At 47.2% G+C, this 14,974-nt stretch overlaps 1 protein-coding gene across 1 annotated transcript in view; it reads right to left on the bottom strand.

The window, feature by feature from the left end:
• LOC309548257 (NACHT and WD repeat domain-containing protein 2-like) overlaps nucleotides 1-12,770 on the bottom strand; it is a gene marked incomplete at both ends in the record, with an annotated part of 108,146 nt that extends 95,376 nt beyond the window's left edge. Inside the window, one exon of the mRNA XM_082248206.1 lies at nucleotides 12,641-12,770. Within this exon, the coding sequence (XP_082104332.1) occupies nucleotides 12,641-12,770 (130 nt within the window). The remainder of the gene's footprint in view (nucleotides 1-12,640) is intronic.
• Between the last annotated feature and the right edge of the window lie 2,204 nt (nucleotides 12,771-14,974).

Raw genomic sequence — 14,974 nt, 5'->3', positions numbered from 1 at the left:
CCCCCCTTTACACACCTTCCGGCGCCTCCCATGCTTCTCCACGAGGTAACTGGTCACTTCCAAAATGGCCGCCCCCCCATGCTGGAGACACGAGGCTACGCCAAGATGGCGGCCCCGCGCGACCTGCGGGGAAATGGCGGTGGCCTGTGGAAGATGGAAGCGGCCTGCTGCAGCCTGTGGAAGCCTATCGGTCTGTGCGGCCTGCGGGGAGCTGTGGGAGGATGGCGGCCTGTGGGAGGATAGCGGTCTGCGGGAGGATGGCGGCCTGCGGATGGCGGTAGTCCAGGCACAGGCATCGGCCTGTATTGCAACCTTATCAGGTAGGCTGCTATCACCCTTATACATGGCCATCATCACAGTAATGCCACTGACTTCAGTCATGGCCCCTTAACAGTGCCCACTTTTACAGTGACTTTAGATAGTCAGCTCCCAAACCAAGCCTCCTGGTTTTCTTTTTTTTTTTCACACAATCACACTCAATTGGGGGATCTGTGACCTGTTACAGGATAGAGAGGGGACACAGAAACCTGAGCGTCCGACCATCCTAAGGAGGGGCCCGCGTCCACCAACAAACCCGACAGGGGGGAAAAGGGGAACATTCTACTCACCATACCGGAACCAGGCGGGCGCCAACTCCTGACAGAACCCCTCTCCACCGAAGTGGGGGGGCTGTCGACCAATACGGACGCCGTGACTCAGTTTCCAACTGGTCGTTGGCGTCCAGGCGAGACGTTTAACTCGCAGGGTCAGTCCCTGTCCAGTGGGACTATGTCGCGGCCGACCCAGCGCGGAGCTAGAGCCTGCACGCGCTCGCAGGCTGACCACTGGATCTCAACATCCAGCCCGTCGCCCAGTTTCAGCATACTTGCTTGAAGATCTCACAGGAACACTGGAGGAAAAAAAGCTGCCTAAAAAAAAGTTTTCTAAAAAATCTTGCCAGGACCAAGATCCCAGCAAGGAACTTAGGTCCTTTCTCCTAATTAGACAGAAAAAACTGACATCCTGTAGCAGGAAGTGAGAGTATATACCCTCTGGGACTGCCCCTAAGGTGTGGCCAGAACGTTTTCCTTCCGTCTAGTGTCCTACTCCTGTAGAGGGCAGTATAACCCAATGTGTCATTAATCAAGAGGACTGCGTCTGTCAATGAGCGACAGAGAAATAGGGATGTGCAGATATGCGTCCTCGATATCGATAGAGGCCAAAAAGTACTGTGCGAATGTGGACCTCTGTACCCACACAAAGCGATTCAGAGCCTTGAAGTCCAGATTTGGACGCACTTTTCCTTCTTTCCTGGGACAGTAAACCGGTTTGAATAAAACCCTTGAAAAACGTTCCCGAGAGGGAACCGGCCCAATCACCCTTTGCGACAGCAGATCTCGTAGCTCCCTTAACCGATCTGAAGATAGGCGTAGATTGGACGGGAAGAATCTGTCTGACAGTCGGGACCGGAATTTAATCTTGTAACCCGATCGGAGCAGTTTGTGGGTTCATTTGTCCTGAATCAAGGCGGTCTCTGATTCCGGACAGAAAAAATAGATTTTTGTAAGATCTTACCGTAAAATCCTTTTCTCTTAGCTCATTGACAGACGTAGTCCTCCTTGATTAATATCAAATTGGGTTATGCTGCCCTCTACAGGAGTAGGACTAGGCAGAAAGAAAAACGTTCTGGCCACACCTTAGGGGCAGTCCCAGAGAGTATATCCTCTTCCTGTCTGCTACAGGAAATCAGTTCTGTCACAAAGCAGTGTCAGAGAATTTAACCCAACCCAACTCAATGATAGAGGGGTGGGTACTACGTCTGTCAATGAGCTAAGAGAAAAGGATTTTACGGTAAGATCTTACAAAAATCCATTTTTCTCTGTCGCTCATTGACAGACATAGTCCTCCTTGAATGAGGGGTGGGAACAGAAATCAAAATCCAGAAGGCCCAACCGGAGCCAACCAGAAGTATCAAGGGACTCATCGAGCAAACAGATGAGACCTACCCAACAAACCCTCGAGGTAGACCAACAGTCTCCTCAAACAGCGGCCTGCAGGAACCTTGCGGCCAAAAGAGGCATCTGACGATGCCATCACATAAACCTTATACAATATTATAAAGGTATGAACCGACGACCAAGTAGTCGCCTTGAAAACCTGGATCGCTGACGCCTGATGGCGGAAGACCCAGGAAACACTAAGCGCCCGAGTAAAGTGCGCCTTAACAGGGAACGGGGGATCCCGACCCTTAGATAGAATAAGCCTATACCACCGTCTGTCTGATCCATCTAGAGATGGTCGCGGCAGAAAACAGGCAACCCCTTCTTAGGGCCATCCGTGATCACAAACAGTGAATCCGTATTATGAAATGAATCCGTAGTATTCAAGTATACCCTGATCGCCCGAACTACATCCAAGGAATGCAACGCAAATTCTCGAGGATGACTGGGCTTAGGACACAGGGAAGACAATACCATGTGTTCATTCAAATGAAACTTTGAAACCACCTTAGGAAGGAAGGATGGATTCGGACGAAGAACAACCTTATCCCTATGAACCACCAGATATGGGGAACAACAGGATAATGCAGCCAGTTCTGACACCCTGCGTGCAGAAGTGATAGCCACCAAGAAGGCCACCTTCTGGGATAAAGTAAGCAAGGGAATCTCCCTGATATTTTCAAAGGGAGGTTTCTGAAGAACCGACAGCACCAAATTAAGACCCCAGGGTGGTAAAGGTGCGCGCACTGGCGGAGCCAGGTGTCGCACCCCCTGGATGAAATTCCGCACCAAGGAATGAGTAGCCAAAAGCTTCTGAAAGAAGATTGCTAATGCTGAAACCTGACCCTTGATAGCACTCAAGGCCAGCTTCTGCTCAACCCCCTGTTGCAGAAAGGCCAATATTCGGCCCACCGAATAACAACGTGGAGGGAACCCAAGGGATTCACACCACGCAATCTAAGACTTCCATGTGCGATGATAAATCTTTCTGGAAGTCGCTTTTCTTGCTTTAACTAGAGTAGGAATAACTGAAGCTGACAATCCCTTGTCCTTCAGCACCTGGGTCTCAATAGCCAGGCCGTTAAAGCCAGCGATCGTAAAGCAGGATGGAAGATCGGTCCCTGGGACAGCAGATCCTCCCTAAGAGGAAGTCGCCAAGGAACGTCTGTGACCAGCCTGACCAGGTCGGCGTACCAGGCCCGACTAGGCCAGTCCTGATCTACCAGGATAACTGGGATTCCCTCCACCTCTATCCTGCGAAGAAGCTTCGGCAGTAACTTGAGAGGAGGGAAGGCATACAGTAGCTGATACTGCCCCCACGGGGCGATCAGCATGTCTGCTGCGTCTGCTAGAGGATCGCGGGAGCGAGCCACAAACCTCCGCACTTTCCTGTTGAGCCGAGATGCCAACAGATCCCATTCGGGGTGCCCCAATGGAGGCACAGTTGGTGGAATACCTCTGGATGAAGAGATCATTCCTCTTGATCCAGAATCTGACGGCTGAGATAATCTGCCTGCCAATTCACCCCCGGAATGAATACCACAGAGAGAGCTGGAACAATCGTTCCGCCCAACGAAGAATGCTGGCCACTTCTATGGCCGCCAGGACACTCCTGGTGCCCCCTTGATGATTGACATAAGCCACTGCTGTGGCATTGTCCGACTGGATCCGCACCGGGCTGCCCCGGAGCTGCTCGGTCCAATGAATCAGACAAAGTCTGATCGCTCTTAGTTCCAATACATTTATCGGTAACCTGGACTCTTCCAGGGACCAAAGCCCCTGAGCAGATAATTTGCCGAGAATTCCTCCCCACCCGGATAGACTGGCATCCGTGGTGACAATCGTCCAGTATATTGGAAGAAATGACTTCCCCTGGCTGAGCATCGGAGACCAAAGCCACCAGACCAGAGACTCCCTGGTCCGCTCGCTCAGTCGGATCCGATTGTCCAGAGATTCTGGATTCCGATTCCATTTGAGACGAATCTCTCCTTGAAGGATTCGGGTATGGGACTGGGCAAATGGTACTGCTTCGAAGGAAGCCACCATCAAACCCAGGACCCTCATGCAAGTCATGCAAGTCCGAAGAGAAGGCCAGTTGTCGGATAGTAACAACTGAATTGCTGATTGAATTTTCCGGAGTTTCCCTGCCGGAAGAAATACTTTTGCCCTGGATGTGTCTAGAATTAGACCCAGATATTCGAGCCTCCTGGTGGGAACCAGAGATGACTTCTGCAGGTTCACCAGCCACCCGAACTCTTGCAAAGAGATCATGATGATCTCTAGGTTTTGTAACAAGGTCTGTGGAGACTCCGCACAGAGCAGAAGATCGTCTAGGTAACCTAGAATCGATATGCCTCGTTGACGCAACAGCGCCAACATTGGGGCCAACACCTTTGTGAAGACCCGAGGAGCCGAGGCGAGACGGAAGGGTAACGCCGCAAACTGATAATGGTTCTCTTCTACGGAAAAACGCAGGAAACGCTGATGTGCTGCGTAAATGGGAATGTGAAGATAGGCATCCTTGATGTCTATGGATGCTAGAAAATCCCCCTGATGCAGGGAGGCTGCTCCTGTGCGAATGGACTCCATCCTGAATTTTTTGTATCTTGACAAAAAGATTGAGTGCTCTTAAGTCCAGAATTGGACGCACCTTGCCCTCTTTCCTGGGTATTGTAAACAGGTTTGAATAAAACCCTTGAAAACGCTCTGTCCAAGCAACGTGGACCACCACTCCTTGTTGCAGTAAATCCGTTGACCGCTCCCCGCAGAGCTTCTAAGCGATCCGGGGATAGTCTGATATTGGAAGGGAAGAATCGCACCGGTGGGAGAGATCGAAACTCGATCTTGTAACCTGACCTTATGACTTCGCTAACCCACTTGTCCGGGAATCTGGAAAGCCATGGATCTGGAAACCAGCGAAGACGTCCCCCCACCCCAGCTATGGGAGGCGGCGCACCTTCAGGCTTTAGTAGTCTTATCTTCAGGTCTGGAAGAGCTGGGCTTTTGCTTGCCCGACCAGCGCCCCTTAAAACCTCCCGAAGGAGTTTTGGAGGGCTTTGCTTTTTCGCCCGTGGGGCGAAAAAACTTCTTATGGGCGGAAAAGGAAGGCCCCCGTCTCTGACGAGGTCCTTTACCCTTAGCACTTTGTGGCAAGAAAGTGCTCTTTCCTCCAGTGAGATCCTTGATAATCTCATCTAAGTTGGCCCCAAATAGGCGCTCACCCTGAAAAGGGAGATTAGCCAAAGCTTTCTTGGAACCTTGGTCTGCCGACCAACATTTTAGCCACAGTGTACACCTGAGAACCACTGCTGAGACTGATGCTCGCCCCAATAATGGAGTGGCGTCTAGCGCAGCGTCGTAGATAAACTGTAACCCTTGTATCATCTGTTCCAACAGATCTGATACCGCCTGAGGGATATCTCTCCCCTCTAACTCCTGGTGTAACCACTTGGTCCATTCTGTTACAGTTTGTGAAACCAGACCAATAGCAATTACTGGTCTGAAAGCTGACCCAATCAGGGAAAAGATGGCGCGAGACACAGCTTCCACCTTACGATCCCTTAAAGGACGGAGCATCTTCCAATGGGATAACCGTAGCTTTGTTCAATCTGGAAATTGGAGAATCCACCATAGATGGTACTGTCCATTTCTTGAGGAGGGATTCCTCGAACGGATAACGCCTATTAATGGGTTTGGAAATAGTAGGGGCTCGTTTTGGATGACCCCATTCTTCCTAATTACATTACCGAAACACTTGGGTAAGGGAAATACTTTCGCCATTTTGGTGCGTTTATTAGTACCAAATGGGATCTCAGTATCAGCTACTTCTGATGGTGTAACCTGTAGTCCTAAGGTATCCCGGACAGATACAATTAGTGCGTTTACCAACGCTTCCTCTCGGGCTATGGTAGATGCCGAAACATCCTCCTCACTGTCTGAAGAGACAGTACCCAAGACACAAACCCCAGCTGAGGTACCTGCAACTGCAGGGATAGGCTCAGACTCTGAATCTGAAGTTTCAGATGAAATGGGGGTAGGCGGGGGTCGCTTCCTTGCGCCCTGTCCCTGACAAGCCACTTCCACCCGGGAGCCTGCTGGAGTGTCAGCTCCCAAACCAGATCACACTATCACAGGGGATATGTGAACATGTTATAGGCTAAAGGGGGAACCTTAATGTCAGAAAAGGATCCGACCATACACAGAGGGGCCCGTATCCCAAAAACCCCACAGGGGGGAAGGGGGAACATTTACTCACCATACCGGAACTGACGGGCACCCTCTCTTCACAGTACCCTCTCCACCGAGGTGGGGGGCTGTCGACAAATACGGATGCCGTGACTCTGCTGGTTCTTGGCGTCCAAGCGAGACGTTTAACTCGCAGGGTCAGTCCCCGTCCAATGGGACTATGTTGCGGCCGACCCAGCGCGGAGCTATGGTCTGCACGCGCTCGTAGGCTGAACCGGGGTGACCACTGGATCTCAACATCCAGCCCGTCCCCCGGCTCCAGCATACTTACTTGAATGTGTCATGGCCGACCCAGCGCGGAGCTATGGCCTGCGCGCGCTCGCAGGCCGGCTGGGGTGACCACTGGATCTCAACATCCAGCCCGTCGCCCAGATCCGGCATAATTTGCTTGAAGATCTCACAGGAACAACTGGAGACAAAAGCTGCCTAAAAAAAGAAAAATTTTTCTAAAAAATCTTGCCAGGACCAAAGATCCCAGCAAGGAACTTAGGTCCTTACTCCTGACTAGACAGAAAAAAAACTGACTTCCTGTAGCAGACAGGAAGAGGATATACCCTCTGGGACTGCCCCTAAGGTGTGGCCAGAACGTTTTTCTTTCTGCCTAGTCCTACTCCTGTAGAGGGCAGCATAACCCAATTTGATATTAATCAAGGAGGACTACGTCTGTCAATGAGCGACAGAGAAACAAAGATGTCCCCCCACCCCAGATATGGGTGAATGCGTCCCTTCATGCAGATGGAGATTTGTCCACAGATCTGGAGGGGCCTGTTCTCGGCTTATCCAAACACGTCTCCTTGGAACCCCCAGATGACCTAAATGGCTTAGGTCCTTTCTCCTGTGTGCGGAAGGCACAAAGGGGCCGCCTGTTTGCTGAAAAATAAGGGCCCCATCTATCACGCGGTGACTCTTCCCACCTGTATGTCTTTTGATCCGTTCATCCAACAAAGACCCAAATGGGCAGTCCCCCGTAAAGGGGAGATCTAATAGAGCCTTTTTAGAAGCCTGGTTCGCAGACCAGCTTCTTAGCCACACCATGCGTTGTTACCGTTATTGCGTTTAGAACAACTCCACTGACTCGCGACAATTTTGTCACAGTAGGCGGGAAAAGGGAGTACCTTTGCTGCTTTTAGGGGATCTGCGGGTCCTGAGGGGACCGGCACCCCCCATGTTTAAATTTTCTGCACCGATACAATCAGTGCATCCACCAGCACCCTTGCATGCGCATGTGCAGTAAAAAAGGAATCATCCTCACTGCAGAGCAACCGAAGTGCGGGGACACAGACCCAGCAGAGTCGCTATATGCGAAACTCACCCTGAGAACATAACAAGCAGAGGAGGTCGCCGACCACAGTCTCGCAAGGAGACGCCGGCTAAAGTTTCACAAAAAAACCCCTATTAGACCATACGGTTCGCCCACCATAAATGACAAAAAAGGACATACCCCCCTATAAAAGGGAAGAGGAGGCACGCATCCATCGGCAGTACCGTCCGCTCATCTCGGTCAGCTTGTTCAGGCACTTGGTCGGCTTGGTCAGGCACTCGGTCAGGTACCCGGACAACTGCGAGTAGGCCGCAAACCCGCAGACTACATTTTCAGCCCGACCCAGCCACGTAAGACGCAGAGCCGCGGATGAAGAAACATCCGCTCCCCCCAAGCCTTTAACCACTGTAGGGAGCCCAAAGGACATCCCTGGCCAAGTCACTAACCCCCAGGGGCCAGGAACTTGCTCAAAGACCCCCGTGTGCGACCTGGACAGCAACAACCGCATCCACCACCCCCCCTTACTGGAGCAAGTGGCAAAGCCAGCTCCTACCTAACCCTGGGAGGGGGGATGTGGGGGTAGATTGGGGCCAAAAGACCACCGTGACTGTTAGAGGGGCTGGGGGAAATGGAAGGGAACCCAGGGTTCGACCATCCCAAGGAGGGACCCACGTCCACCAGGAGACCGCAAGAGCTATGGGGGGACACTACTCACCATACCACGACAAACGGGTGGGTGCCACTCCAGACAGACTACCTCTCCACTTGGAGTGGGGGTGCTGACGGCACACTGCGACTCAGGCCAAACTAGGTCATGTGTGTCTCACTCGGTGTTGCACTCGCGGGCCAGCCCTCGTCCAGGCAAATTTTATGTTAAGGGGCACTCTAATGGGCATATTTAATGTTAAGAGCAACGCTGATGGACACGTTTTGTTTTGCCCATCAGCGTGCACCCTAACATAAAATGTGCCCATCAGAGTGCCCCCTAACAAAATGTGCCCATCAGAGTGCCCCCTAACATAAAATGTGCCCATCAGAGTGCCCCCTAACATAAAATGTGTCCAACAGAGTGCCCCCTAACATAAAATGTGCCCATCAGCATGCCCCTTATTTTATGTTAAGGGTCACGCTGATGGGCAAATTTTATGCCAAGGGTCACCCTGATGGGCATAATTAATGCTAAGAGTCACACTGATGGGCAAATTTAATGCTAAGGGTCACGCTGATGGGCACATTTTATGTTAAGGGGCACTCTAATGGGCATATTTTATGTTAAGGGGCACTCTAATGGGCATATTTAATGTTAAAAGCAACGCTGATGGACACCTTTTTTTTTTTGCCCATCAGCGTGCCCCTTAACATAAAATGTGCCCATCAGAGTTCCCCCTAAAATGAAATGTGCCCATCAGTGTTCCCCTTATTTTATGTTAAGTGTCACGCTGATGGGCATATTTTATGTTAAGGGTCACGCTGATGGGCAAATTTTATGCTAAAGGTCACGCTGATGGGCAAATTTTATGCTAAAGGTCACGCTGATGGGCAAATTTTATGTTAAGGGTCACGCTGATGGGCACATTTTATGTTAAGGGGCACGCTGATGGGCAAATTTTATGCTAAGGGGAACGCTGATGGGCACATTTTAGGTTAGGGGGCACTCTGATGGGCACATTTTATGCTAAGGGGCACTCTAATGGGCATATTTTATGTTAAGAGCAACGCTGATGGACACGTTTTGTTTTGCCCATCAGTGTGCCCCCTAACAAAATGTGCCCATCAGAGTGCCCCCTAACATAAAATATGCCCATCAGAGTGCCCCCTAACATAAAATGTGCCCATCACAGTGCCCCCTAACATAAAATGTGCCCATCAGAGTGCCCCCTAACATAAAATGTGCCCATGAGCGTGCCCCTTATTTTATGTTAAGGGTCACGCTGATGGGCAAATTTTATGCTAAGGGTCACGCTGATGGGCACATTTTATGTTAAGGGTCACGCTGATGGGCAAATTTTATGTTAAGGGTCACGCTGATGGGCAAATTTTATGTTAAGGGTCACGCTGATGGCCACATTTTATGTTAAGGGGCACGCTGATGGGCAAATTTTATGCTAAGGGTCACATTTTATGTTAAGGGGCACTTTAATGAGCATATTTTATGTTAAGAGCAACGCTGATGGACACGTTTTGTTTTGCCCATCTTTCTGAGTCATAGCACAGACTTCAGATTCAGACCAAAGAAAATTTTAGCGACCGGACCTCCTTGAATTTTAATTCATTACCCCTGCTCTAGGCTATCCAGTCTGAAACCCAGTCCGGCTATAGACTGCAGTTCTCTCAGGAACCTAACTAGCTAAAAAATGTATATTTTAACAAAGGTTCCATTTAAAAAAAAAAAAAGCTAAGACCAAAGCCCCAGCTGGGAGCTAGGTCCTACTCCTAAACTAGGCAGAAACAAACTGAATCCTATAGCAGAGTGAGTGGGTGTATGCCTTCAGGGACTGCCCCATAGGTGTGGTAAAGTTTTTTCCTGCCTAGTGACCTACTCCTGTAGGGGGGAGCATAACCCAATGGTTAAGACGAATTTGGAGCTGCGTCTGTCAATGAACGATAGAGAAAGAAAGCTTTGAGGAAGAGGGTTTACCCTCAAAATGTGTAAGCCGGTTGGATCCAGGAGATGTCCTCCCAAGCTTCATGAGCATGCAAATTGGCCTGAACAAATTTACCATTTTGATGAGCTTTGCTTACTTTTGTGTTTGTAAGTAGTCACTTGCTTACTTTTGATAATAAAAGGCTATTTGGATAATGCACAAGGCTGATGCACCCTGACCAACCAGTCTCCAAGCACAGTGCTGTCACTTGGAAGAAGAAAAGTGAGGTACGTGGTCCCCCATACCTGGAAGTACAAGGTACTTCACTTCTTCCCTGCGGCCAAGTAGAACAGCTAGAAATGTATGCGGTTCAAGCTATCTCTCTTCTGAAAATGCTAGTCCATGTTCTTCAGTTCAGAGTGGGTGACCTGGAAAAGGTAGGCAGATCAGCAGACCCGCATTCACTGACTACATGCTTGTTTCAGGGTCAGTAACTCAAAAAGTACTGAAGTCAGACGCATACAAGAAATTAGTATTTTCAGAAATAGCTCTGCATAAGCACCCACTGCATTTTCATCCCCGGACCATTCCATAAGCCCTGACACAAAACGGACTTGGTCAAAGAATAAACGTTCACCAGCTTTCTGTATATTCCACTTTTTCTCATTTTTATTATTCAACAAATTATACATAATAAATACAAAGAATTTTTTGCTTTTTTACAGCCAATACAAAGGAGGAAGATTGCTTCTGGTCTTCCTGCAATGACACTGTACATTGATACATGGAATCCCCTATGGAGTTACAAAGGTCTTTTCTGTTAAATAACATTAGCAGCTCATACTGATTTTTACATTTTTTTTCTTTTTAAACACAGTTCTGAAATAACACTTATTTTAAAAAGGTATAACAAATGAAAACAGAGGAGGGTGGGGGGACACTGGTCTAAAACTTTCCACTTACAGAGGGGGGCTGTTCAGTGATGTACTGACCAATCTGAATCAATCTGATTCTCGAGTCTCTAAAGGCAGAGCCGTTAAGATTCATACATAGAACTACCAACCTGGCTCAGCTTCTGAAGCAAGCAGGGCTGTAATATGTAAATAAGCTGATGTCCTAAACCAGACACTCGCTATAATGTATGTGAGTTGCTGCCGGTCTTTAAAGCGGAACTGTAACCTCATACATGACTTTTAAATTAATGCTTAAAGGGTTCTATAATTTTTTTTTATAAGTAAACATATCGTACATGACAAAACAAACCACAATGGTTCAAGAGAAAGCCAAGTAGAATAATTTCCTTTCAGCCTGATAAGGAAAGAACCATTGCCCAGACACCATATCTGTGTGTTAATATCAGCTTGAGCTATTGATCTCTCTAAACAGGTTTTTTTATTTTTAAATATGTGGCATCTGGAGAGGGCTATAAAAGGAACCTTTAAATGCTGTTTGTATAAAAGCTACATTAAAAGTCTCATATCTAAAATATTCCTATTAGCAGAAAAGTATTGGGGGGGTTCTGCTTTAATGACTTGGACAACACATGTGAACCGGGTAAATGCCATAATGAGCACTGTTCGTCGCAGTGCTGATGTTATTGTCTCTGTAGACACTCAGAGTCTACCAGAGTTCGCTATCTGTGCATTCGACGAGTAGGATACACAGTTAGTAAGATAGTGACAGGCGCAACTCAAGATGGCGTGCTTTTTTTGGTATTTATCATCTACATGTGGGCTACATTGCAAACATGACCATATTTTGGTGCAAGCACAGGGTAACTTTGGGCAAGCTAGCTCATAGCAAAAGCTTTGGTAAATACGCTTTAGTCAATAAATTCACTTTTTTTTATACTAGGTACAGTTCCGCTAGAAGATCATTCAGAGACAGCTGGAGCAATTTTTAGGTTTGTCCTGCCCTGCCCCTTTTATTTTATTAGGACTGTTTTGTAAAGCTTCTATTGGCTTATGTGACCACAGTCATCTTTCATGGCTCACACCTTCTTAGGCATGTAACGAAGGTGAATGTTGCATATTTGTTCTATTGCTGCACATACTTTTAGAGGGAAGCCAGGAGCTACATGGGAGCACTGGACCCCTATCAGACATTAGTGGGGCCGAGACGGACTGGTACCATGTTGCCACAGATTTACCATAGCTAATACCTTTGGCATGAGCTCCGCTAATTACTTTCTGCTCTTGCACTGCTGATCACCAATATGGGGCCCAGACTAAAGTTGGTACACACAGGCCGAACATCGGCCAAAATCAGCCGGTACAGTAGATACCAGCAGACATTCTGTCCTTGTTTGACAGAAGCCGATCTCAAGGCCGGCTTCTGTTGAACGAGCTTGCTGGTAAACCAGTAGCTGATTGGCATCCGATCAGAGTTCTCAGCCAATGGCGGTGAGCACTGACCAGTGTGTTCTGGCTGGGGGGGCGGTGCCCATGTCAGAACACAATAGCTCAGCATTGAGATCGCTATACTAAAATCTCATCGTTAGTACAGTGATATCTCCCAGAGATCCTCTTTTTTTCGTTTAGCCCACTGGGCTGAATAAAAAAATAACTTACCGTGTGTATCAGGCTTTACACAGCCCTCAGCTATCCCGTGTAAGTCAATGAGCTGAGGTGCTATATCACTAGACAGCCGTCTTCTGTAAGAGGAAAGAATGAGCATCTTGTCTGGAAGACCCCCAGACATACTCGTCACCTACAGTTTCTTTTAATACGCAGTCTACTTCTAAAAGATGGAGGCCAATTCTTTTTAGCTTCTTATTAAATCAAAATAATCAGAAAAAGATACTTCGAAAAAAGAGGGGGGGGGGGCATATTTTTGAATAGGGAAAGGAAGGGATAGCGAGGGTTAAAATTAGTCTTCAAAGAAGATACTAGTACACAAACATTTGAACAGCGTTCAACAAAATAAATTAGCTTTCTTTGCGCGTGGGAATCCTACCGACTCCTCGAGCAGCGCCAACCTCTAAACACATCCAGTAATCCGATTCTCTCTACTAACACCCATAACGCAAACGAAAATAAAATGCCACTATTTATAAAGAATACAGGAAATGAAAGGAAGAAAAAAAAAGACTATGGAATTTAAAACTTTGACAGTTATTGCATAACATGTTAGACGATTTTTTACATTTTCCTAAATTATTACAGCTTTAAGATTTTATATCAGGTGAGTCAATTATGTTTAGCTTCCGATATCCCCCAAGAAAGATCGAATGGTAATCTTAAGATGAAGTTAAAAGTACAGTGAAAAAGGACCTGTGATTATTATGTTTTTTTATCGGACCAATTTGATAAAAGTTACCAAGCTTTTTTTTTTTTTTTTCCCCCTACCTTACTAGTAAAAATTGCCTTTTTTTCCTACTCATCCCTTTAAGTAAAGCAAAGCCTGCAGTAAATCTGCCATTGCTGGCCTCCCTTGGAAAATGCTAGACTCCTGACTGTTTTGACTTCAACACTTCAGTCGCTCACCTGGAACAAGCATACAGGCCTGTGGTGAGTACGAGACTGAACGAGGGGTCAGGAATGGCAACTTCTGCATTTCACCGCAGGTTCCCTTTTAAGCTGTTCTGCCACTCCACCTCTCCCCGACATCCGACACAGATTAAAGCAGAGAGCAGTGGGGTAGCAGAGATGTCCCTAAATGTACATTGTAAGTAAAAAAAATATATATAACTGAAAAGAAAAATAGATAACTGAAAAGGGTAACCCAAGCATGAGAGATACTCTTTAAAGTGGACCTGTAAGTACACAAGGGGGAGGCAGCCATTTTACTGTACTTTCTTCTACTGCTTTATGATGTAACTTACACCATCGTGTCGGTAAATTGTATGCAACTAAAATAAAAATAAAATCTTCTGCGTTCAGTGTATTCCTCCCAAAAAACATTTTTTTTTTTTGGAAGCTGCACACTAAATCATCTGAATACCAGACAAATAATAATCTACATGTACTAACAGGTGTGCTTTTTGTGATAAAAACATGTAAATTGCAAATAAAGTCAAATAATTACTCAAAAAGTGCAAAACACATAGGTGTCAGGCAGCAACTGGAGATTTTTTTACTACATGAGATGGGGTTGCCCTAGAGTGCGCCATTTTGGTCAGAAATCACTGCATTTCTGAATATGTTGGCACCCCTCTAATATCTGTGCTCCTAATAGAGGCCTCCTGGGTGACTTTGGTGATAAAACGCTTAGAGAATCTAAAAAGGTTTTTACAGGCATACCCCGTTTTAAGTACATTCACTTTACATACACTCGCGAGTACAGACACAGTCTGGTCAACTTGGCATGGCACTACTCTCGGTTTTTAACATTGGCGTCTATGGGAAATCGTGGTCAGCTTGACATGGCACTGCTCCCAAACCATAAGTGACAGGGATACCAAACTTAGGGAGCACCAAGAGGGGACCCAGGACTACAACATATCCTATTTGTAATCTACCAGGTCATAGTCCTGGATCCCCTTAACATGCTCCCCAAGCTTGGTGTCCTTGTCACTTATGGTGGGAGCAGTGCCATGTCAAGCTGACCAAGATTTCCTATGGAGCTAGTGTATTTGCATGCATTAAGAAGTGAAAAAAGGTACTGCTTCACTTTAAGTACATTTACGTTTTACATACATGCTCTGGTCCCATTGTGTACTTAAAAGTGGGGTATGCCTGTACTGCGGTTTCTTTTCTTCTACGCAAAAAAGGCAATAGTACTGCAATGGAAGCAGTCAAACCCACAAGTGGATTTCTTTAGTTAAAAAGGCCTTGCCTACGTATAAGTGAACTTATACTGCTCGAGGTTGTCCAAAGAAATTTAAGAAAAATTTGGTTCTGTTGGACATCTGCGGTATCAGGGGATGTGGAGATTTGAGTGAGTAACTGCTATTCATTAATCAT

The sequence above is a fragment of the Pelophylax lessonae genome (genome assembly GCF_965119305.1).
Source record: "Pelophylax lessonae genome assembly, chromosome: 2".
NCBI lineage: Eukaryota > Metazoa > Chordata > Amphibia > Anura > Ranidae > Pelophylax > Pelophylax lessonae.
The sequence above is the reverse complement of the archived record's forward strand: the minus strand, read 5'-3'. Positions and strand labels throughout refer to the sequence as shown.